Genomic DNA, 27500 nt, shown 5'->3' with positions numbered 1-27500 from the left:
TGAGATGGAAACCATGATTTTTTGCGTGCCCTTTCTCTCGTCAGCTGAAGTTGACGACCATTTTTTCAAAATGAACGTATTAGAAATAACATACCAGACACACCAACATGTTTTATTAAAGCCTGGAACTTGTTGACAACATTTGATTCACACAAAATTTGTGGAACTTGTTGACAACATTTTATTCACCCCAAAAAGCTCATTGCAGGTTCATCATCAGTCACTATCGTTTTCGCGGTTCCTGATTAACAGCTGTGCACTGGAAGGTTTCATTTGCAGGGCAGAGCAATTTGGTTGTAGTTGGGCAATCTCCAACTGAGAAATTGGTATTAGTCATATTAATGATGAGAGTCTATACAGCTCACTTTAGAGGCTGCATGTTCAATGAGATCTTGGAGACGTGGGACTTACTGTATATATATATATATATATATATATATATATATATATATATATATATATATATCTTGCTTTTTTGCTTTCCTACAGAGGACTTTCCAGTTACATCTGATACTCTGATACTTAGGTATTCAGGTCTCCCGTTTCCAACATATCTGTGAAATAAATATATACCTTTAACTCACGATTTAAATTGACAATCTAATCCTGTCTGCGAATTGATTAGGCCTCTTGAACAGCTTCTAGCGTCTTATGGTGGCTTAATCAATCCTTATGTTATTATTATATTCACAAGATGAACTCTATTCATGTGGAACGAGCCCACAAAAGGGGCCACTGACTTGAAATTCAAGCTTCCGAAAAATATTACAGTGTTCTTTCGAAAGAAGTAACAGAAAGGTAGGGAGTGCTGGTTCATTTTATCAGTGGCCTCTCTGGAAATACTTAATCAGAATCCTATAACCACACTCTAACACGAATTCTAAATAAAGTTTTTACATTTCTTTCGCCACTAGAAACAACAAAAACACCAAGATTCTTGGCTGGAGTGTGGCAGAGAGATCTTACAGAGCAGACTGGGACCTCAGAGACTGAGATGGTCTGCTCTTGTCAAGAGACGATGGAATAATAATAGAAATGGATGCAGCAGGACGAGGAATGAAAGGAAGTCTTAGAGAATCATGTAAAGGAGATACAGACGAAAACCTGACTCACAGAGGAAGATCGCGAATTCACATCTACCCCGGCAAGAGATTTTGTGGAAGATAATGATAGTGATAAACAGCCTCAGAATACCCTGGAGAGACAAATAAGTAAAAAATAAGTATAATTAAGGGCACCAAATGTAGATCTATCTTTCGGTGGTCTAGGTTTCATGCTGTACGAGCCTCGACCCGTGAATCTTTAACCACCGCCCGGTGGTGGCCTGGCCTACATCGTTGTCAGATACACGATTAATGCTAACTTTGACCTTAAATAAAATAAAAACTACTGAGGCTAGAGGGTTGTTATTTGGTACGTTTGATGATTGGAGGGTGGATGATCAACATACCAATTTGCAGCCCTCAAGTCCTAGTAGCTTTTAAGATCCGAGGACGCACAGAAAAAGTGCGGACGGACAATAGTTTACTTTTCAGAAAACTAAAAAATAAACAAAAAAACAGCAACATCTCGAATCTAAAGATAAAAAAAGACAAAAGAAAGAATCCTTCAGATGGGCATAGATGGGAACAGGAGCGTCTGGGAACAGACAGACATACAGACAGACAGACAGACAATCAATGAGAGGCAATACGGCAAGATATCGACTGCCCTCCCCAGCAATTACATTAAGTCTCTTCGAGGTCATTTATCAGCAATCCATTAAGGAGAGGGGGGGCAGAGGGAAAGGGAATGAGGGAGGAGGGGGAGTAGAATGAGAGAATTGGGGTTGGAGGGAGGGAAGGGGGGAGGGGGATTAGACGTCTTACCTATCTATTAAGAAAGGAGAAGGAGGAGTTCAGAAACCTATGGTATGACATTGTTGCAGTTTCTTCTTCTCCTCTTCCTCCTCCTCCTCCTCCCCCTTATCATTCTCTCCTCCTCTCTTTCTACGTTTCCCTTTCGTAAACATTTAAATCAAACGAAAGGAGAATAAGGTATTTTTTATAGTTGGCGGTAAAATTCCACAGCCGATATTAATGACGCACGTCGTGATTGGCTGAGGCTCATTCTGCTGGCCAATCACGAGTGGCTCGGCCAATCAGACGCGAGATGAGGGCTTCGGCGATATCAGCTGCGGATTCTTACCGTCAGCTTAAAAAAACAAAAAAAAACTTGGCTGAAATTAAAATGTGCTTTCAAAGGATGTGAAGTCAGGAGTTCAGATGGGATGTTTCTTGTTTTGGAAGGATCGGATCTCTTCTCTCTCTTCTCTCTCTCTCTCTCTCTCTCTCTCTGTCCTAATGTACCATTATTCTTTTTCAATTTCAAAATCATGTGTGTGCCTCTCTCTCACTCTCTCTTCGTTTTCGTAATCATCTCTCTCTCTCTCTCTCTCTCTCTCTCTCTCTCTCTCTCTCTCTTCTCATATATATATATATATATATATGTATATATATATATATATTATAATATGGTATCTATATATATAAAGGTTTTGCCATGGCAAAAACCTTTATTTATACATAGCATCACGTTTTATATACTTCGTGATCAAGTTATTCATATATATATATATATATGTGTGTGTGTGTATATATATATATATATATATGTAATATATATATATTATATATTATATATACTATAAAATATTCAATTTCAGGAATCGTATTTTTCTCTCTGTGATGTATGTAATATATATATATATATATGTATATATATATATATATATATATATATATATATATATATATTCTAATTCAGATTCATATTTCTCTCTCTCTCTCTCTCTCTCTCATCCTCTTCTCTCTCTCTCTCTCTCTCTGTCTCTCTCTCTCTCCTCTCTCTCTCCGTGAGTCCTTTTCAAAATCCATCTCCGTAATTAAATCCCAGGTGTATGTGTCTCACCTTGGAAACAAAAAACACTGAAAAAAAGAAAGAAAAAAAAAGAACATCGATATCGTACAATTCCGTAATGCTCTGCGCTTTTTCCCCAACGAGGAAGACTCAGCACGCCGGAACTCTCACGACGAAATGGGAATGCAAAAAAAAGGGGCGTGTCACATTAAAGGAGAGGGTCTTCGGAGGGGGAGGGGTCTCTGGTCCTCCTGAGGGAGGGAGATAGGGAGAGAAACAGGGAGGAAGTAAAGGTCAGGCCGTTTGACAGTGTTATGTTTTTTTTTTTTTATTATTTATTTTTTGTGTACAGTTTACGGAAGTTGATTTCGTACCTGTCGTGGTTTGTCATATTTTCTCTCTTGTTTTCCATTTGTTTTGTCGTTTCTCTTGGGTCCTTTGGACAGGGAGGGGTCGCTGGAAATGTAATATATATATATATATATATATATATATATATATATATATATATATATATATATATATCAATGCTTTGGGAAAATGTAATGTCTGTTCTTTTGACATTCTTGACCCACTTTACATAAATAAAAATAACAACGCCTATCCTTTTCTCGAGAACTTATGGCAATAATATGTTATATTTTCATTGTTCCATCTTCTTAAGTATTATCACAAAGATCATCATCAAAATATGTAGGTTCATTATATTTATAACTCACTGAGTTCGCCTTCCAGAAAACAAAATAAAAAAACAATTTAAAAAAATTAAAAACCAAGTAAAAAAATGTGCCAAAGCTGAGAGTTTCGAAGAAACTCAGCTGCTGCCCATGAAGCATTCAGCCATAGCCCGCTGGTGGCTTGTGTTGTTCAGACGCACAATCATGGCTAACTTTAAACTTGAATAAGATGAAAACTACTGAGACTAGAGGGCTGCAATTTGGTACGTTTGATGATTGGAGGGTGGATGATCAACATACCAATTTGCAGCCCTCTAACCTCAGTAGTTTTTAAGATCTGAGGGCAGACAGACATAAAACCATCTCAATAGTGTTGTTGTACAGAAAACTAAAAAGTGATCAAGACAGGCAATCCCAGTATTAAAGCTCACCTAGCTGAGTGCTGTTATACCTTGGTTCTATCAAACGTATCTCCTTTAATGCTTTATGAAACGTTGGTTGTAGATGCGTTTATTTCTTGTTTTTCTGCCTCTGATTAATAGCTTTCGAGTCTAGGGGATTTGCAGGGAGCAGATGGAGAGTTCTAGTACGCAAAGGGTTGTATTGTTTTAAGCATAATTGTATTTCAGAAGATAATGAATTGCTAATTGGAGCATTTAAAAGAATGAGCCATATTACCTACTCTTATAAAGACGCTGCTGGAATATATATATATATATATTATATATTAGTTGATATATATATATATATATATATATATATATATTATAATATTATATGATATATATATATGTATATATATATATATATATATATATATATATATATTATTATATACTAATATATATATATATATGGATGATTATATATATTTAATAATAGTAACTAATAAAAGGAGAGAAAATACTATATTTCAGAGACTGCTGTCTCTCCTTTCATGGTAGATGAATGAGAAAAATTACAGAAAAGGTGATATTTATATCAAGAGATCCATCCATAGTTAAGCCAATTTAGGTCACTCCCACTGATAATCCTTTGTTAATCATCTTAAGCGTTGGTTGAAGGAAAACTTTATCAATGACATCTGAATCCCATGCGCCCTTTGAGATGTTCATTACCTGTCTGTTTGATCAAGGCCGATTCTATCATCTGACTCTTCTACCGACAGTTGCTGCTATAAATCATACGTGACAAATTCCAGTTTATTCTGTGGTTATGTTCTTTTACATGGTTGAAATAGCCGAGTTCTGTTGTCCATACCTAACTGACCGTTTATGTTGTATTAATCTCTGGGGAAGCGATTTTCCTGTAAAACTGATGTAAGATTGGTCGCAGTCCAGGCATGGGATTTCTTAAACGCCTGTGTCCTTGGGGACGTCTTTTGTTGGCCGTTAACCAGGGAATTATCACCAGGATCCGTGGGGAATTGTCCCTACAATCCGTAGAGAATTGTCCCTACAATCCGCAGGGAATTATCACCAGCATCCGTAAGGAATCGTCCCTACAATCCGTAGGGAATTATCACCAGAACCCACCAATAATGGAGGGAAAATTACAGATATTTCCGAACAAAAACCAGCCACCGCTAATGCCCCCATGAGCTAAAGGGAAAATCTTGAACTGTTGCAAATGGTGATTAAGCAAATGGGGCGGAAGCGGGGATTTCGTACCCTGTGGGGGCGAGGGGTGGGGGGGAGGGGGATTAATTCTGTGAGTGCCTCAGACCCCAAGTGATTTCATTCCAGTATTGCTGGCTGGCTATTTTAATGGTTTGGGAAGTTTAACCGCTGTAGAGTGAGGGCTCCATATAAATATATTTATACGTTTGTGAAAACGAATGATTTCACTTTTTAATATTTTCTGTTGCATTTAGTTGGATTTTAGCGTTGTTTATTCCAAAAGAATGAAATATATTTAATTTTCATCGATATGTGAAGGCCCTTTTTTTGTTGTAAGCAAAGTTTTTTTTTTTTCACACTGGAATAAAAAAAGTTGCAATAAAAAAAAATTGCAAATTATTATTTGTGACTGATACATATTATCTTCGATTAACAGGCTACTGACTTCTTATCCTTCACTTCATGAAGTTAATCCTTCACTTTTATGAAGTTAATCGTACACTATGAAGTTAGGACTTCAATTCATGAAGTTAATCCTTCATTTTATGAAGTTAATCATTCACTTTGTGAAGTTCTTCACTGTGTGAAGTAAATCCTTCAATTTATGAAGTTAGTTCTTCGTTTTGTTAAGTTAATCCTTCACTTTATGAAGTTTAATCCTACACTTTACAAGTTAATCCTTCATTTTATGAAGTTAATCCTTCTCTTTATGAAGTTAATCCTTCACTTTATGAAGTTAGTCCTCCACTTTTATGAAGTTAATCCCTCACTTAGTGAAGTTCTGCACTTTATGAGGTTAATCCTTCATTTTATGAAGTTTGTTCTTCATTTTGCGAAGTTAATTCTTCACTTTATGAAGTAAATCCTTTCTTTTTAAGAAGTTAATCCTACACTTTATGAAGTTAATCCTTTTCGATAAAAACTACTATTCTTTGGCCTGTGATAGAATTTATCATGTAAATGCATTTCTACCCTAATGTTATTCTTCTTACATTTTAATACATTTTTATCTATTTGTTAAATTATTATTTTTTATCTATTTCTTAATTTATTATTTATGAAATCTTTTTCAATAAGTTGGATCACTTCTCTTTGTATTTCCCTTTACCTCTTCTTGCTCCTTCCTAATGAACACATTAATATAATAATAATAATAATAATAATAATAATAATAATAATAATAATACTATAACAGGCGTTATGTCTGTCCGTCCGTCTGTCATTCAGTAACGGCCAAACGGCTGGTCCGATGGGCATGAAACTTGGCAGGGTTATGGTGGGAACCCCTAAGATGGTTTATAATGGGGTTTCATCCTACCTTTCCCCCCTACCCCTCCTCCGAAGAGGGTGAGGGTGAGAAGGGACTCCCTGAAACGGGGCTGGTTATGCCCGTAGACTTAGTTGCTTTACGAATTTATCGTACATGATTTCTGTATTCATATGTTTTCTAGTAACAATAATAATAATATTAGGTAACATTTACCTTCAATCTTTCGTGCGAAAACTACCTTATCTTCGGCTCCCAAAAGCTTCCTTATTACCTGCCGAAATCACTTCCGGTCTCCCAGAACCGGAAGTCGAGTTAATTTACATACGTTTCCCATTAGCTCGATTGACTGGGGCGCGGTGCTCGATACCCGTTAATTGATAGGCTAGATTGTGTGTAGTCGCGTTATTGTAAATTTGTTGGGTATTGTAATTTGTTTGATAGTCGTGTTGATGTTGCAAAGGAGTTTTTTTTTGTTTAAATTTCAAGGTGATGTTTCTGCTATTGATGTTAATTTTTTTTCTTTAGTTTTAAAAGCTTTATATAGAATTTGAAGGCATTCGAGAGAGAGAGAAAGAGAGAGAGAACCAGCTTGTACCAGAGCAGACGAAACCTTGACGGGCAGACAAACACACACACTTACACAAGGACAAAAATTAACGCTACGTTCAATGCAAACACGCCCACGATCTCTGAGAGAGAGAGAGAGAGAGAGAGAGAGAGAGAGAGAGAGAGAGAGAGAGAGTTTAGTCTGTCAAAACTATAATATAGAGAATATCCTTTTCCTGTTTATTCGTCTACAGCAACAACAACAACACCGAACGGAAAGAAATTCAATGATTGTTTCCGGAAACTCACAAAAGCGTCAATAACAACGTTAGTTTTCCTTTCATCTGTCGACGACTTTTTCCAATTTACTAAACGAAGGTCAACAGGAATAGAATGTATATGGGGTTTAGGCCAAAGGCCAAGCGCTGGGACCTCTGAGGTCACTCATCGCTGAGGGGGAAACGAGAATATGCAGTTTGAAACCGGGGTTTAACAGGCGGAAAACCTCATCAAAGCAGGTTCAACCATAAATCCTAACTGCCTAAGAAGTTTGTACAGCAAGATGGAAGAATGATAATACGAGTGGAGGTACAGTAAAAGGAATGAAAGGGGTTGCGAAGAATCTATTATAAATGCCTACAGTTCACAGCGTGAGGTGCGCTGACGGCACTACCCCCCCCCCCCCCATACTGAGAGAAAGGTCAACAGATATTAGTCGAAAATAGGTCGCTTAGAATAATACCGAGCGGTAATTGGAAATCAAGTTAAACATCGATCTAAACCTCATATAGGTGAAATTGATTGAGGACTGTAGTCATTTATTAAGGTGTGAAGCATTAGTGTAAAATTTTTTGGTCTGGAATAAGTCGTAAAGAGAGAGAGAGAGAGAGAGAGAGAGAGAGAGAGAGAGAGTATGCATGCGTGAGAGAGGTGTGTGTGTTTGAGAGAGAGAGAGAGAGAGAGAGAGAGAGAGAGAGAAAAGCAATGTGTATGTGAGTTGTGAGAGAGAGAGAGAGAGAGAGAGAGAGAGAGAGATGTGTATGTGAGAGAGAGAGAGAGAGTGTGAGAGAGAGAGAGAGAGAGAGAGAGAGAGAGATGTGTATGTGTGAGAGTGTGTGTGTGTGTGAGAGAGAAAGAGAGAGAGAGATATAAATGCGTATGTGTGTGTGAGAGAGAAAGTGAGTGTGTGTGTGTGTGTGTGGTAGAGAAAGAGAAAAATGCATGTGTTTGTGTGTGTGTGTGTGTTTGGAGAAAGAGAGAGTGTATGAGAGAGAGAGAGAGAGAGAGAGTAGAGAGTATGCATACGTGTATTACGTAGCCACTGCAACTGATAATTTAAGCTAAACTGGTGTTAAGCCGGAGTCAGTCCATGATGAGAGCTGCTCTCTCTCTCTCTCTCTCTCTCTCTCTCTCTCTCTCTCTCTCTCTCTCTCTAGTAAAATCGATACATAGCCATGAGCCAGCGAGGTACGATTGGCAGTTTTAAAAAAAGTAAATAAAATACGGGGTGTGACACTATCTGTAAAGTGATGCTGATACGTAACATTTTATTTACAATGATAGTGAGATATTGAAAGCATTAGTATAATGAATTTTACTGGATAGTGTAGAATACAATGAACATTCCCTAGGCACTTTTTTTTTGTCAGGATTTTCTGGATATTATGAACATTCTATGGACGCGTCTTTTGTTATTATTTTCTGAAGAATATAATGAACACTCTCACTACAATGAACATTCTCTAGATGCGTCTTTCGTCATTATTTTCTGAAGAATATAATGAATATTCTCTAGAAAGGTCTCTTGTCATTATTTTCTGAAGAATATAATGAACAATCTCAATACAATGAACATTTTCTAGACACGTTTTTCTTCATTATTTTCCAAAGAATATAATAAATATTCTCTAGAGAGGTCTTTTGTCATTATTTTCTGAAGAATATAATGAACACTATACAATGAACATTCTCTAGACGCATCTTTTGTCATTATTTTCTGAAGAATATAATGAATATTCTCTAGGAAGGACTTTCATCATGCTTCTCTGAAAAATACAATGAACATTCCCTATACAATGGACATTCTGTAGACACGTTTTTTTCTCATGATTTTCCGACGAATACAATGAACATTCTCTATACAATGAACATTTTGTAGACACGTCTCTTGTCATGATTTTCCAAAGGGTACAATGAACATCCTCTAGCCACGTTTTTTTATTTCTTTTTTCTTGAAATTATTGAAACTATGGAAACTAATGACCCTTCTTTCATTCATTCATTTTTCCAGCATAAATCTCCTGGGCGATTCCCTTCCAGCAGGAGGTTTTCAAAAAACTCTCTGGATCTTCCAGGAAACGTATATATATGATCTGGCTTCATCCAATTCCCAGAATTCAATCGCGAGGCCTTTGACACAAATCATGTCGTGTCGTCTTAATGCAAAGCAAGTTGAAATATTCCGTTCGCAGGATTCAGTATTGATGATTCTATGCTGCGATTCTCGTAATGATCACTATTGATGTTCGGGGAATGAGCTCGGCACTATAGAGAGAGTCATTCTAGTTTAATTTTTAATTGTGATTAGTCAGTTATAATGGTTAAAGGTGAGTTGTTGCAAGGGGATTACACATAGCAGACATGGAGCCAGAGAGAGAGAGAGACAGAGAGATAGAGTATATAAGCATCTCATTTCACTTTTCGAGAAATATTTAGTAACTGGGAACCGAAGAGTCTTCCAGACTCAACTCACCTGGAAACCAAAGAGGACTTCCAGACTCAATTCACCTGGAAACCAAAGAGGACTTCCAAACTCAACTCACCTGGAAATCAAAGAGGACTTCCAGATTGAACTCACCTGGAAAACAAAGAAGTCTTCCAGACTCAGCACACCTGAAATCTAAAGAGGACTTCCAGACTCAGTTCACCTGGAAACCAAAGATTCTTCCAGACTCAACTCACCTGGGAACCAAAGAGGACTTCCAGACTCAACTCACCTGGAAACCAAAGAGGACTTCCAGACTCGACTCACCTGGAATCCAAAGAGGACTTCCAGACTCAACTCACATGGAAACCAATGATGTTTCCCAGTTCAGGTCACCTGGAATCCAAAGAGTCTTCCATACTTAACTTACCTGGAAACCAATTATGTCTTCAAGACTACTCACTACCAAAAAAAAAAAAAAAAAGTCTTCCAGACTCAACTCACCTGGAGACCAAAGAGGTCTTCCCGACTCTGGAAGATCCCAGGACGACCAGCCTGAAGCAGTTCTTGGCCGGAGGCTTCATATTTTTGTTGGGCACCACCGGCAGTGACGAGGGCGCTGGAACTTTGGTGCCATCTTCGGTGGCACTCTCGCCCGCGCCGCTGCTGTCGCCCTTGGTGCTGTTGGACCTGCAGAAGCCGTTGCAGGCTGCTCCTTCGTCCACCTCGCAGGTGGGCGTGCTCACCTCCTCGACTTCGGAGATCATGTTGGGGTTGGGGCTCTCGGGGGCATCACCCTCTGGAATCGTTTCCCATTTGTTTTGGGTAGACATGGCTGTTGGTCTCGCTTTAGTATCGTGTTTCGGTATTCATAGTGGGAGTTTCTGTCGTTTTGTTTTGAAAATTCACGTCTTAGTCTGTTCTCTTGGGTGGAGTCATCGTTTGCTGGAACGATCGTGTCTACTTTTCGGAATCATAATGGAGGAGGTTAAGGGCTCTGGATATCTGGAAGGATTTTGCTATACTCTCTATATTGATTGCCTTCCTCTTCGACTTCGTCTTCTTCATGACATCTCTCATGGTTCTGAAAAGAGAATGGAGAGAGAAATTACTGCAAGTTTTCAAACTTCAAAGATACCCATAACATATAGGTGATCAATACTTCATTTTCATTTACTATTTAGTACCATACCCCAGTCAATTTTAGTACAATACTTCATTGACCATTTAAAAATATTCAAACTTAAAAACTACACGTAAAATATAGATTTTATCAAAATATCTAAAGCTGAAACAGCTTCAATTGCCAATATATATATATATATATATATATATATATATATATATATATATATATATATATATATATATATATATTATACACATATATATTTCGTCTTTATATCTAAGGCATAAAGAACCTGCATATATAATACATACATTCATACACACTTCAGAATAACTTTTACTTCTAATCATCTGTCGTGTCTGATGGTAAATCATAATAGATCAAAAAGCGATTTTTTTTCCATAGAACCCATTTTCCAGGAAATAAACCCAGATTCCTATAGGAAGATCCCCCCTGCCCCCACAATTCCTCCTAAACCTTGACCCCAGCCATCTTTCATTTCACAGATTGTTGTTGTTATTGTTGTTATTGTCGTCTTCCTCTCCTTCTTCTTCTTCCTCGTTAGCGAGCCAGGAAGTGTGTGGCTTAAAGGCAGCGCGCTTTGCAACGGCACATCATCATTATCATCATCATCAAGATGCAAGTCCTGGCGTCGTATATTTGCATACATGTGTTTCTACGCTAGCGCGTGAGAAGCTTGTAGTATTGTCTTCGTCAAGGCCGTGAGAGGAGAGAGAGAGAGAGAGAGAGCCAGCCGTGTGTTCCCTCGATAGTCAACCAGGTAATCAGTTTAAAGGCCGCCAATAACACATTAAGTTAGGGTCGGAAGTCTTTGCAGAGAGGGCTGGAGAGTCCTGCCCTCTCTCTCTCTCTCTCTCTCTCTCTCTCTCTCTCTCTCTCTCTCTCTCTCTCTCTTCATCGCAGGGCTGAATTAGTAGTCGAATAAGCCTCTAAAGTACAAGTTGAAAATGCTATCTAACTTTAACTATAAATAATAATAATAAAAAAAAAGTACTGAGACTAGAGGGCGGCAATTTGGTACGTTAGATGATTGGAGGGAGGATGATCAACATACCAATTAGCAGCAGTTTTTAAGATTTGAAGGCGGAAAGAAAAAGTGCGGACGGACAGACAAATAGCCATCTCAGTAGTTTTCTTTATACAGAAAACTAAAAACTGACCTCACAAATATATGATTTAATACAGATTCCTAGACTCAACATCTGTAGAGCGAAACTTGATAGCTACAACTTGAGTCTGTAAAGAATAGACTGGTCAAGAAATTGGTAGACTCATGAAGGAAAAATATATAAAAAAGATAAGACTATCAGAGCCTAGAGACGTAACATAAGTCACAATAAACAGAGAAGAAGAAGAAGGAGAATTGAAAGAAGAAGAAGATTGAATCGTCAGTCGAACGGGCCCGCGAAAAACGACACTAGACCGATGCTCTATCTAGTCTAAACACTATCGCTCTTTTCTGAGGTGGCACTCGAGAATATCCTTAGACAAGACGATGATTGGTGATACCCCGGTGATACCCGAGGGATAATACCTTAATTCACGCTCGAGTAAGAGCCCCTGACCGATAAGAGATGAAAGAAAAAAGGCATTCAATGTATACCTCTGTTTGGTGCCATCGTCCTGGCATCAAGCGTTTGGTGTTGTTGCTTATAAGAAACGCGTTCTTTTTTGCTTGTTTCTTTGTCTGTTCCTTGCTACGACTGCAAGCACGTGCTGGCATAAGGACAATTTGATTTAACAACAGCACAAGGGAAAATTTAGCTATTGTTGATAGACCTATAGATTAGGTTAATAAATGTACAACTCTGTGCCTGGTGCCATCGTCCTGGTATCAATCGCTTGGTGGTGTTGCTTATAAGAAACCTTCTTTTTTGCTTGTTTCTTTGTCTGTTGCTTGCTACGGCTGCTTGCACGGATGAAAGCACGTGCTGGCATAAGGACAGTTTAATTTAACAACAGCACAAGGGAAAATGTGGCTAATGTTCATAGGCCTATAGATTAGTTGAACCAGATCAATAACGCCCATAGCTAGACTCACACGGGAGCAAGTTGTAGAATTTTAAAAAACGGAAAGAAACCGGTTAAAACTAAGAGAACGAAGAGCTATATACAGAGCCGATACCGTCCACAGTGTGCCCCTGAAGACCCGCTGTAAGCGGGCGTCTAGGATATCCCTTAGTACTAAGAAGCTCACTGTTCTTGATCACTGTCGCTTTCTCCGGGGCCCTGAGTGGTCTCGGATTCATGATGTGATTTATGCCCTCGTGCCCGCCCCCCTCCCCCTCTGTGCCTTGGTAGCCATTCCTCATCCTCCTCCCCCCCCCCCCCCCCCCCCCCCCCCCCCCCCCCCCCCCCCCCCCCCATAATAATTCCTAGAACTTCACCAACCAGGATGGGTGATTCCTGAATAAATGGTTATTCAAATAATTAATAGCGTGGTTTGCCCTTTCACGCGGTGCTGATCGGATTTCCCCAGTCTTTAGCTCTCTCTCTCTCTCTCTCTCTCTCTCTCTCTCTCTCTCTCTCTCTCTCTCTCTCTCTCTCCAGTTGTAGCAATTTCTCCTAAAATAAAATTTCGTTCTCTCTCTCATTCTATCCAATGTATACCTGATGTCATTCTCTCTCGGTTAAACCCCACTCCATTTATCAGTTATTTATGCTCGTCTATCTATCCTTTCGTCTATACCAACCTCTCTGTGCCTTTCTCGGGTACTTCGTCTATCTATCTAGCTTCCTATCTACTCGCCCATCTACTTATCTACCTCATATTCTACGAGGTCTCTTTGTCGATAGGCTCATCTCCTCTGGAAGCCTCTTCCGTCCCTCCATATTGGATATTTCACGTCGGTAGTGACGTCATCGGGAGACCTCCTTGAGTCTAAGCGGGGAAGAGGAGGAGGAGGAGGAGGAGGAGGCCTGAATGATTAAATGGGCTTTTCTATAGTCTCTAGAAGCTTTATTGGTTTTCAGTGACTTTTTTTCTTCCATGTTTCAGTTCTTAGAATCTACTGAGGCTTGAGGGCTGCAAATAGGTACGTAGGTCACGCACCCTCCAATCATCAAACGTACCAAATTGCAGTCCTCTAGCTTCGGTATTTTTTTTATTTTATTTAAGGTTAAAATAAGGGGCGTGACTGAGAGCCTCATGGGCCGTGGGTCATACAGCATTATACGCTGTGCAGAAAACTGGATTGAGCCGAAGTTTTGCTTGTTATTAATTATTGTTGTTTTCGCGGTTTTTAAATTGACATGGCATCTGAATTATTTTATGTGATTGGTTTATATAAAACTAGGGTCTGGATGATATCAAATAATAGGTTTATATAAAACTAGACTGCATAATAATAATAATAATAATAATAATAATAATAATAATAATAATAATAATAATAATAATCACAGCTAAAAAAATAAAACACAGGACCACATCCTAGACCTAGACTAACCTACCCTAACCCACCTGTGAAAGAGAATCTCCCCCCTCCCCTATTCCCATCCCAGCATCCTTGGGGTGCGGGCAATTCTCTCTAGCTTCCCCCTACCCAACCCCCCCAAAACCCCCAACCCTTGCACAGACACAAACACACATCATTAACCTTTATAACCTCAACTATGAGTCTACGGCTCCGTGTCCTGTCCAGCCGGTTAGTCATTGGTGCGGTCATGGCTATTACTGTTTGGTCTTTCGGCTGTTTGGCCTTGTCGTGTTTATGTTCGTTCGCTGTGTTCGTCCTTTGTTCTCTCCTAGCTTTTTTGATTTGACGAAGTATTTATATCGTCTCTCAGTTCGTCTTTTAGGCATGAAATTGCGGCTAAGTCTTTACAGATATTCGGCGTAGTTTAGACACTAGGTCTAGGTATATCTCTCTTGTCGTTTGGTCGTTGTTTGGCCTTGTCATGTTTATTATTCATTAGCTGTGTTCGTCGTTTATTCGCTCCTAGCCTTTTTTATTTAACAATTCGTCTTTTAGACATTTAGACATAATACTAGCGGCTAAGAGTAACAAACAATAGACTGTGGGTGTAAGGTTTCCTCTCTTGTTGCCTGGGGAATCATCTTGCAAGATTAATGTTTAGAAAACGGTTCGTTAACGTGAATGACTCTTGCATTATCTTAATTATTGACAATGATAGTTATATGGCTAATGATAATGATGACGATGAAGATAATGATAACCCATATTATCATCAATTTTGATTAACCAACCACTAATTGGAATATATGCCTATAAGTCTACTCCTCTTCACCAAAAATTCTCTGTGAATGAAATCTACAAAAACATGCTCAAGGAAATGAATCATTCATCACCAAAGAGAGAGAGAGAGAGAGAGAGAGAGAGAGAGGTTCACACTACATCCTAGAACAGCACAGACCAATTAGACGGATTGATCGTAAGTTATCCATTGTCATGGCTACCAAAGAGAGGGTCACTGACGCCTTTAGGCTAATGAGAGAAGCAAAGTAGAAAGATTCGTCATCAAGAAGCTCAAATACGTCATCAGAAAGGTCAAAGAATACTTCATCAGAAAGGTCAAGCCGAGAGGTTAGTCATGAAATAGCACTGATATTTTTTGTGCATTTTCTTTCATCTTGAAGCGAACTTCAACTGTGTACGTTAATGACATCTTCATCAGCGTAAAGATAATGCTTTTATACGTTTCCTAAATCCCAAGTTATTTAGAAAATACGTTTTAAAATGCGAGACAGAATAATTCATTTGTAAGGTGTCTATGTGCTCCTACAAACGCCTTGGATGAAATGTATTGTCAGTCACTGTAGAGCGTAGAACGAAGGTCACCATAATGAGGAAATGAACGTGTTGATTTATCGAAAGAAAAAGAAGGAGGAGGAGGAGGAGGAGGGGAGGAGGAGAAGGGGTCCGGAGGTCGAAGCGATGGCGCAGCAGAGATTGACAGAAAACATCCTTACGAAAAGAAAACAAAAAACAAGCTTTAATTCCTTTGGGAGAAGCTAGACCTTATGATTCTATACAGCCATCTTTCGTCAGAAACTCCAGATTTTACTCTAGTATGTTAAACCATTCACACTGCAACCTTGGTGCGACGCATAAGCTATTTAATGATGGTAAAAATGAGCGAGACTACAATGACGAGACTATAATACTTGAATAGCAGGTTGAGGAATTGTCGAAATTTGACGCTAAACAGGATACCCCCCATTCATTCCTCCTGGGTTATGCCACCTAAACCAAACAACAGCGAGCAGAAATGCAAGCTGTCTATAATGAGGAAATGCTTCCCGGGCAGAAATGAGCCACGGGAGGCCATTTTATCCTCCATTGCAATCTGCCACACTGTTGTGCTTTTTGGCCTAGACCGATGTTGAACAGGAAACCCGACAACCACGTTTAAGACGAAAACAGGACGCAAGAGGACGCATCTCGTGCTGCCTGCGACTGACAAATAGGAGACTAGGAGTATCCTTGTTCGCGTTTTCGGGATCTTTTATGAAGATCACGTCGTGGTGATTACTCGAACGAACAACCGGATTGCGGACGGAAATGGTGTGATACGCACGAGGCTGCACTAGTACGAGCTTGCTTTTGGAAGCCTCGATGGCTCAGATGTTTGAGAAATCGGTGATTGATGACTTTCGTTTGTATTATTATTATTATTATTATTATTATTACTATTATATTATTATTATTATTATTATTATTATTATTATTATTATTATTATTATTATTATTAATTCTAAACTAGAGACGCCCTCCTTGTGTATATTTCTGAAGCATTGCCACACCGATTAGCCTCAAGTTATGAGTCTATAGAAGCCTCCATGGCTCAAATGTTTGAGAAATCGGTGATTTATGACTTTCGTTTATATTACTATTATTATTAATAACATTATTATTATTATTATTATTATTATTATTATTATTATTAATAATTCTAAAACAGAAAGGTTCTTCTTGTATATATTAGTCTCATGTTATGAGTCTATCGATCATCTGCATTTGCCAGAGCCTGACGGCCGTGTCTAGCCCTATGCCTATAATTAATGAAAATAAAAATCACAATAACGCCCCAATATCATCATTTACTCACGCCAGCAGACACTCTAACAACACCAGCAATCACAAAGCGAGGCCGACAAACGACCAATCAGTCCGTGAAAAGACCAAGATGATTGGGAACAGTGAAGAAGAAGAAGAAGAAGAAGGAGAAGAAGAAGAATAGAGCTTTTGGTAGCTCTGCAGGAACGCTGTTGGATATTGATCTGACGAAGGGACTGTTACATACTGTCTCCTTCTCGTCATTCTGTTTTAGGGAAGGTAGAGAGAGAGAGAGAGGGGGCTTTTCGTTCTCACCTTGTCTGGACTTTTTATTCACTTATTTATTTACTTATTTTTGGTGAAATATTGGGCTCTTTGATGGTAGTATAGGTTGGTTGTTTTTTTAATGTATTATATATATGCATACATATGTTGTGTATATATATGTATATATATTATAGATATAGATATGTAATGTATATATATATATATACATATATATATAATATGTATTTATATACAGTACCTTAGTATATATATATATATATATATATATATATATATATATAATATGAATTTATGTACAGTACATTTGTATATATATATATATATATATATATATATATATATATATATATATATATATAGTATATATATATATGGCAATGAATATACAGTACGAAGGCCTATACATATATGTGTATGTGTGTATACCATCTCACAACTCTGCTAAGATCATTCTTCACTTTAAGAATCAAGTAAAATTAAATATAAAACGCTTGATTGATTGATTTCCGTACGACGTTGCAGTCGTAATCCTTAATAGGATATTCACAGATGTTCGTCAATAATCGTGTATTAAATTTGATAGTGATTTATTATAAAAAAAATATATATCACTATTGTTAGATTAAGTTTTCTCGCTTAGCCTATATGACGGTTCCTCCTTCTCCCCCATACCTCCCCCCCGTCCGGGGAAAGCTCACCTATCAGTCCTGTTAAGTGAATGTCATTGACAGGTGACCCCTGGGGTAGGGGGTACTTCCGGCACAGTCTCACCCGCCCCCACGCTCCCCCCTTTGAAATATAGTACCTGTAATTCGAACGCGTCCTGTTCTCGTCCTCTGGTCTTAATAATGAAATGAGAGAGAGAGAGAGAGAGAGAGAGAGAGAGAGAGAGAGAGATTAATTTGCCATAAGAGGATTGACAGAGAGCCAAAGAGGAACATCAAGAGGGAAAGATACCTTCTTTAAGAGAGAGAGAGAGAGAGAGAGAGAGAGAGAGAGAGAGAGAGAGAGATACTTTGCATTACAATTAAAGCCACTGAGAAAGTGACAAATGGTTTATTTTATTAATGGAAAAAAAAGGACAGATACGATAAACCATTCATGGTAAAGAGAGACAGAGAGAGAGAGAGAGAGAGAGAGAGAGAGAGAGAGAGAGAGAGAGAGAGTCCACATGCGACTAGTAGCAAAAAATTAACCTGACTTTGCTAACGATAGCAAAGCTATCATACTCTGCCAACAAAGAAGTAGCTATGAATAAGAATTTTAATTCAAAATGTCAATATCACCTTTAGTGAATACAATTACAGAGGTCATTCGTTTGTTATGTTATGCCCGTGGTAATTATTCCCCGTCAGAGCCGTTAATTGATTTCAGATTTTTGTATAAGATTGGTTTCTATTCATTGACTTTTATCTAAACCAAAACCCCCCCAAAAAAATAAATATCACTGACAATAACTTTATTTATATAGAACTGCTAGCATAACAAATCACTAATTATCTGGGAACTGTTGAGGTATAAAATTAGGGATAAACCTTATGTGTATATATATATATATATATATATATATATATATATATATATATATATATATATACACACACGAATTACGCGTTTGTTTTGTCAGCAACTACATAGAATAGACTGGAATGAAATAGATAGAAATTAAGCTGTTAAGAATAGATAGTCTGCAAATTTAGATTTATTCTCGACACTCAAATGGACGAGAAAACTAGGTTTAAGCTTAACTGAAGTAGGCTGGGAAAACTAAGCTTTATTTCCTCGAAATAGATGTGAAAAGTAAGCTTTATTTCCCAAAAATATATTTCAAAACTAAGATTTATTCCCCCAAAATAGATGTGAAAAGTAAGCTTTATTTCACCAAAACATAGATATGAAGAGTAAGCTTCATTTTCCCAAAATAGATGTGAAAACTAAGCATTTTTCCACAAAATAGATGTAAAGACTAAACTTAATGTTGACGGGAAACTAAGCTTTATTTCTGAACTAAAATAAAACGTGAAAATTAAGCTTTATTCCCAGCTAAGACAGACGGGAAAACTTAAAAGCTTTATTCCCAAATAAAACGGACTGAAGAGAAGCGACTCATTCCCAAAGAAGTCGAGAGATATATTCTCGTATGCAAATGTATTCACAATTCAAATAATTATCATATTAATCATTTTTGGGGAAGATATAATTTACGCTCCTTCTGCCCAAGACACCATCTCGCCTTCAAAGCACTTATATAGGATCTTCAAAACACTCTCGTGGGTTCTTCATAATGGTTTCGAATCCCATCAGAGAACTTCTCTCTCTCTCTCTCTCTCTCTCTCTCTCTCTCTCTCTCTCTCTCTCTCTCTCTCTCTCTGGCGGGGTCACAATGTTCACCTTTGGTATTGGATCCCATAAGACAAACAATAAACAGGGTGTTTACACTCGCCAGAAGACGTAAACAGTCCAGATACTTCAATTGTTTTTTTTTTTTTTTTTTCATAATTCATAACCAGTTGTGATCCAGAGGTTCGTGTGACGTCAAAAAAAAAAAAAAAAAAAAAAAAATCTTCGAGGGGAGAAAGTCTCCTAGATTATTCTGACACTGACGAATGATTGTATTATTTTCGGTAGAGGCTGAAAGGATAATAATATTCCAGGCCTCCATCTGCGTGAAATCATTCTTTGTAGTTTTCTGTTTAGCTATTGGGATGGCTTTTTCTGTCCGCCCTCAGATCTTAAACACTACCGAGGTTAGAGGGCTGCAAATTCGTATGTTGGTCATCCAACCTCCAATCATCGAACATACCAAATTGCAGCCCTCTAGCCTCAGTAGTTTTGATTTTATTGCCTGTCTGTTCGTCCGCACTTTTCCCGTCCGCCCTCAGATCTTAAAAACTGCTGAGGCTAGAGAGCTGCAATTTGGTATGTTTGATGATTGGAGGGTGGATGACCAAGATACCAATTTGCAGCCCTCTAGCCTCTGTAGTTTTGATCTTATTCAAGGTTAAAGTTAGCCATAATCGTACGTCTGTCAACGCAACACTGCATTATATGCTGTACAGAAAACTCTATTGCGCAGAGGAAACTTCGGAGCGTTCATTTTACGAGTTTAATTGGTAATTCAGGGATAAACCAATTGTGCTTACTACTTACAGAGTTCAAGTAGCTCTCATCAGCATTGCGTCAGCCACACTACTTCAACAGACGGTATGGGGATAGTGCCTTTCAAACTCTCTACAGTCAGTTTCCGTTTCAGTGCTGAATGACTTCACAGGTCCCAGTGCTTGGCATTTGGCCTTAATTCCATATTCAGATCAACTGAACAGAGGCAGGGCCGTGTACCAACAATTCCGGTATTTATATATATATATATATATTATATTATATATAGTATATATATATATATATATATATGTGTGTGTGTGTGTGTGTGTGTGTGTGTGTGTGTGTGTGTGTATGTGTGTATTTTCACTCATTAACCTTTTTTTGTAATAAGACCAACTTTCCCGGAAATCTGAAGTGAAAAAAGGTGCCCCGGTTTATGTGTAAAACTCAAAATAAATTATTTTATAGAAAATGACGCGAAATTACTTTGATTTCAAGAACGCTTCCCTCTCCTGTCTAGGTTGAGAGAGAGAGAGAGAGAGAGAGAGAGAGAGAGAGAGAGAGAGAGAGAGAGAGAGAGAGAGTTTCTTTAAACAGCTGTCCTCTATTCAGCTGGATTTTAAAAATGACTCATTAGGAGAGACAGACTTTTAGAGTTATTTTTTATATATCTTTTTTTATTTTGTCCGTGTTCTGTCGATTTTCAGTTTACCGTTTATTTTTTAAAATCCAATTAAGGGAGACGACACTCGGTATACGTTGGTAACTTCGGAATCTTGTGTATATGCAAATTAGGAGACAATATTTATATTGGTATTTTACAGAGATTGTTGCAGTACTGATCAACTGCTATTTCATCACTTCTTACTTTTCTTAAAATCTACTGAGGCTAGAGGGCTGCAAATTGGTATGTTGATCATGCACCCTCCAATCATCAAACATACCAAATTGCAGCCCTCTAGCATCAGTAGTTTCTATTTATCGTTAAAGTTAACCATGATCGCGCATCTGGCAACGATATAGCACAGGCCACCATCAGGCCGTCGTTAAAGTTTCACGGGCCGCGGTTCGTACAGCGTCATACCGAGACCACGGAAAGATTAGACGCTGTAGCGACAGTGCGGAAATCTTGATTGCGCCGAAGACAGTTGTGCGCATTTTTTATTTTTTTTTTTTTTTTTATTTTTTTGCATTATTAGAATTATTTACCGAAGATGAAAATTCTATATAAAAATCAATTTAAAAGTAAATGAAAATAATTTTGAAAAAAAAATGACAATTATATATATATCTTATATCAACAAGAAAACACGCTTGAACAAACAAGAAGATAACGCTCGCCATACATGCTTCTCTCTCTCTCTCTCTCTCTCTCTCTCTCTCTCTCTCTCTCTCTCGTGAATCCACAGGATCAACGGAAACCGCATAAGCATAAGGAATCCATGTTGGCGAATACCGACGTCTCATCCATAATAAGTACTCTCTCTCTCTCTCTCTCTCTCTCTCTCTCTCTCTCTCTCACTGACGCACACAATTTACAAACAGGATCGATAACAACAATTTCAGTATTTCACAAATTATTATTGACTGGTCGAGGTCTCTCTCTCTCTCTCTCTCTCTCTCTCTCTCTCTCTCTCTCTCTCTCTCTCTCTCTCTCTCGTACGTAATTCACAGACAGAACCGATCCGACAAGACAGACTAATTTGTACTTAAGGCAAATAGAGCTCTCTCTCTCTCTCTCTCTCTCTCTCTCTCTCTCTCTCTCTCTCTCTCTCTCTCTCTCGTGCGTAAGTAATTTACAAACAGTCACGATACAATAATACAATTTAATTTGTACTTGAGGCAAATTGATATCTCTCTCTCTCTCTCTCTCGTACGTAATTCACAGACAGAAACGATCCGACAAGACAGTCTAATCTGTACTTGAGGCAAATTGAGGTCTTTCTCTCTCTCTCTCTCTCTCTCTCTCTCTCTCTCTCTCTCTCTCTCTCTCTCTCTCTCTTTGCAACCACAATAATCCGGTATTCTTACGACCCAGAAAGAGACTGAAGGCTCTTGTAATATGCTAATGAGCTAAATTAAAGAGAGAGAGAAAAAATGGTATTATGCTAATGAGATATAAAATCAGCTCATCCTGGCTTCTGTATTTGTATCTCAGTTTCGAAATTTGTTTTCGTGGTTCGAGAATTGAACAAGGCGTGATCAGACCTCCAGCTTCATCGGGGACGCGTGCAAGATTTTCCCCTAATACGTAAGTTATCAACATTATATTCGTAATTTATTGAAAATTAAAAAGCGCTAAATTCTACAGTCAAACAGAGATTTGTTTCACTATCGAAAATTAAAAAAAAATAGGCTATATTTTATTAGAAATACGTATTCTGTATGCTACTTATTTTTTACATATTTATTCTAATAAATAAATCATAAATATGATAACCTATCATTCCTGTATCTTTAACTCAGCGCAAAACACCTTTTTTAGACCTTTTTAGGCTCTTCCGTAGACCTTTCCTACCCCCCACAACTTGGATGGAAAAAATAAAAAAAAAGAAATAAATAAAATAAAAAACTATATTTGAATCATCAGGAATCTGATGATTATAAAAATCATCTTTATCGGCAGAAACTCATTTTTTATACACAAAGTTTTCTTTTTTTCCTTTTTTTCGTATCTAAAGTACTTTCCCGGCTTTTGGTTATTTCCCTCCTCCTCTTCTCCTTTGGTTTATTCAATTCGTCGTAGGTTCGTTTCAGTGGCGAATATCTCTTTGAAGTTACGACCGACATTAACTTCTAGTTCTTCGTAGTTCCTCGGAGCGAAAAACATGACTATTTTTTTACGTTTGGAGCTGGAGGAGTTTGCTTTACATTGTGGTATGCAAGGGTACTGCCAATATATATATATATATATATATATATATATATATATATATATATATATATATATATATATACATATATACATGTGTATAAACATATCTTATATATAAAGCTGACAGTCGCACTATCTATGTATATATGTATGTATGTTCGCTATAGTCAGTAAAACTACTGGACCGAATTGAAGCAAAGTTGGACCCTGAATGTAGAATTTATAGGGGAATGGTTTTAGCCGGGTGCCGTTTCGATCCGGATATTCGGCCATGCTAAGAAAATGCTATTTTGATCGAACTTTTCAAGTGGATTCCAAATATGCTCCTACTTTTCTTCTATGATAAAAATGATGGTGATATTTTGGTTCAAACAATGCCGGCGTATGGTTGCTCATCACCAAGCCCTGCCAGGTAGTGTATATATATATATATATATATATATATATATATATATATATATATATATATATATATATATATATGTGTGTATATATATATATAAACAGATGCCCATTTCCTCCTGGAACCTAGAAATTCTGACAAGGCGAGAACAGTCACACACATCATATTTCGCCCCGTCCAATCTTATTTTTTTTATTTTTTCCTTTTATTTTTTTTTTCCATTTCCGAACGGTACCGGATTTCAAATCAATTAAGTGGGATGAAGAGGACTGAGTTCGCTAATTAAGGGGAGGACAATTTTTCCCCCAAGAAGAAGAAGAAGAAGAAAGAAGAAGAAGAAGAAGAAGAAGAAGAAGAAGAAAGTTAGATCCGAGTGGGCCTTCGAACGTCAACTTTTATCACGCCCAGCATCTTTGGGTGTCTCTCATCTGCCGGTATACCCTTGGGCCCTTTTGGGAGTTCTGGGTGGGATCAGAAGGCATAATTGCTTTTCCATTTCTTCCCTCAGTTATGAAGGTTGTTTTTTTCTTCTTCAGCCTCAATGTTAGAGTCACTCTTTGTGAAGGCAGGTCATTAAAGTTGTTCAGAGCACAAGTGGGACTTCTGTAATCAGGGGCATTGTTCGTGGTAATATCCTTGCCATGGTAAAAGTCCTGTCCAATAATGGTACAAGGTCTGCGTAATGCTAAAAGGTTCTTGCAATGGTACAAGGTCATCCCAATGGTACAACGTCATTGCAATGATACGAGGTTCTTGCAATGGTACAAGGTTCTTGCAATGGTACAAGGTCATTCCAGTGGTGCAATGTCTCTGCAATGATTCAAGGTCTTTGCAATGACACAAGGCCCTTGCAATGATACAAGACATTCCAGTGATGAAAAGTCCTTGCAATTATTTTGGTGAATTCATATAAACTAGGAATAAAAATGAACACTCACGTACTACTTCCCTTTTAAACAGACAGACAGACAAAAACATTATGAAATGAACCAACCTGAACAGTCTATAGCTGTGATCCCAAGAACTCGAGACTTATTATTATTATTATTATTATTATTATTATTTGTGATGCGAATTGCTTCTGGGTAGCGTAAAGCTTGTGAGATACTTCGAAAGGCGTTTGAGATGCTTCGTAACGCGTATGGGATGCTTTAAAACTCGTTTGAAATGCTTTGAAACGTGTTTGAGATGCTTCGTAACTCATAAAAACTGCTTCGAGACGCTTTCAAGATCAACTCGTATGAGCTGTTTCGAAACTCGTACGACCCACGAGTATATTTGAAGGACCTGGGTTTGAACTGCTACGTAACTCGTTTCGGTAACAGTCTTACATATATATACTCGTAGCTTCCTCGGTGCAAACTTAGAATGAGAGAGAGAGAAAGAGAGAGAGAAGCTAGCTTATTCCACTTCAGGTATCGGCTCTTCTCTCAAAGGCTTGAGGAGAAGAAGAAGAAAAATCGACCTTGAGAGCAGATGATTTCATAACAATGACTTAAGCACTTTGGAGGGAATATACGGAGTTCTTCAGAACTAGCAATGTGATCTTTCTTCCGCTATATTATTGAAAGGGGCGAGGAGACTCTCTCTCTCTCTCTCTCTCTCTCTCTCTCTCTCTCTCTCTCTCTCTCTCTCTCTTATGGGGTTACTGCGGTGAACTCATATTTATGGGTTATTTCCATTAGGTATGGATAGATACTAACATGCGCTCTCTCTCTCTCTCTCTCTCTCTCTCTCTCTCTCTCTCTAGGTAAGCTTAGATCTCGGTATATCTGATTCTAATCAATGTAGTAGCTTAGCATAGTGATAACCTTGACATTTAATTGTTTAACATAACTTATTGACGTTATATTAAGTAACAGTGTTAAATTATACTATGTTACGTCATACCCTATCACAATTACTCAAACGCAAACACATACACAAAAAAGCAAAGTGAGGTAAATATTAAAAAAAAAATAACAAAAACATTTGCTATACGTGTGCACAGGTTCAGGTATAGAGAGGACTCATTAATGACACCAATAGAAGCAGTTATAGAAGCTATAGATTGTGATAGGCAGGGTTATTGATCCAATTTATAGATGATGGAACAGAGTGGAGGTTGAAATAGATAGGAATATTATGTTCAAGAGGAAGGAGTGAGTGTTCCGGTTAACCTGAGGTCGGCTGTGAAATATCGTTTTGGAAAGCCTAGGAGGTTAGTAAACAAGGAGTGGTCCAACCTCCAGCCTACTCGGGTCGCGTGCTGAAATCTGCGGTCAGATAGAGCGTTGTTTCACCAAAGAGAATTAAAATCAATACGTTGTATTTTATTATAAATAATTTTTCTCTATGGTTTGATATGCACATCATTTTTTAAATTTTCGTTCCAATAAATAGACCATAAATATCCTTTCCTAAAATTCCTGTATCTTTAACTCAACACGAAACACTTTTTTTAGGCTCTTCAATAGACCTTTCCTACTTTCCCCCCCCCCTCCCCTCCCCCCCCCCCACCCGCCCCAACAACAACAACAACATAGTTTGTAGGCTTTTTACTCCCCGAGAAAGCGAAAAGTAAGCAAAATTAAAGATGCATAGCCATAGCAAGACAAGATATATATATATATATATATATATATATATATATATATATATATATATATATATATACACACACACACACACACACACACACACATATATATATATATATATATATATATATAAAAGACCGTCAATCAGCCACCTATAGACCGTCCCAGGCCTACCTAATATCCTTCACCTTTCCATTAGTTTCCAAGACTGACACTTCTTCAATTCAATTACATCTCTCTCTCTCTCTCTCTCTCTCTCTCTCTCTCTCTCTCTCTCTCTCTCTCTGTGTTTCTTAGAAATGTCATCATCTCAGGTCATCTTTTCCAATATAACGTATACACTACCCCTCCTCCCATCTCTCTCTCTCTCCCCCCCCCCCCTGCCCCCACAACCTTCTCAATTAGGGTTCAGGTGTGATTGTCTAATATATCCTGCGTTCATTCCTTGCGTCTGTCGTCTGTTTTTCTTTATCATTTTTTTATTATTTCATATCTTATTTTTATTATAATTTCTTATTTTAGTTTTTTTATTATTTTTTATTTTTTCCTTTGTCCGTTTATGTCTACTTGTCGTTTATGAGTTGACCCTTGAATTTATATATATATATATATATATATATATATATATATATATATATATATATATATATATATATCAGCAAAAGCCACAGGGAAAATTTTTAAAAATGAAAAGACAGAGTGCCAAGTACTTTCGTGTATTTACCACATCTTCGGGGCACAAAGTAATACAAAACGTAAAAAATATTGAGCAAGAAAGCTCTCACAAAAGCAAAGTGGAAAATAATTGTATATGTATGTACAATAAGGCCATTACAAACAGAAACAGCATTCGTCCAGATTACCCAACCGCTTAACACCCCAACAAGTCAAAAGAAAAAAAGTAATTGCCCAATGACCCAATTACTTACAGAAGAGAAAAACACTGACTATGCCAACCAGTTTTTTATAAAACAACTGAACTCACAATTATGAATAGTAACAATAATAACGGCACTAACAACATACTTAAAACACCAATAAACAAAGATAACTGATTGAACAATATTGTCAATATGAAATACATAAAAAATAAATAAATAAATAAATAAATAAAAAAAAAATAATAAAAAAAAAAATCTACAAGATTAAATCAACATAAATATTCAGTTAGAACAGGACAGACTTCTAGTGCCCTTTTTATTCACCTTAGTAATGTTAACCATGCGATTGATTGGACAGAGGCAAAAGAGATTTTATTTTGTAATGATTATATTAGTAGGAATATAATTGAATCTGCTTTTATAAAGACTTATTCTGGAAAACTTTTAAATTTGAGCCCTGGTATGTACAAATCAGACAGTCTTATCAT

The 27500-nt window shown here is 37.6% G+C and overlaps 1 protein-coding gene across 1 annotated transcript in view; it reads right to left on the bottom strand.

Annotated features, from left to right (window-relative positions):
• The window catches only part of LOC135202989 (GTP-binding protein Rhes-like), a 93139-nt gene that overhangs the window by 33970 nt on the left and 31669 nt on the right, over positions 1-27500 (bottom strand). The window contains exon 2 of the mRNA XM_064232572.1: positions 10219-10798. Coding sequence (XP_064088642.1) covers positions 10219-10547 — 329 coding nt within the window. The 5' untranslated portion in view covers positions 10548-10798. The remainder of the gene's footprint in view (positions 1-10218; positions 10799-27500) is intronic.

The sequence above is a fragment of the Macrobrachium nipponense genome, chromosome 11, assembly GCF_015104395.2.
Source record: "Macrobrachium nipponense isolate FS-2020 chromosome 11, ASM1510439v2, whole genome shotgun sequence".
NCBI lineage: Eukaryota > Metazoa > Arthropoda > Malacostraca > Decapoda > Palaemonidae > Macrobrachium > Macrobrachium nipponense.
Note: the sequence above shows the minus strand (reverse complement) of the source record. Positions and strands in the feature narration are given on the sequence as shown.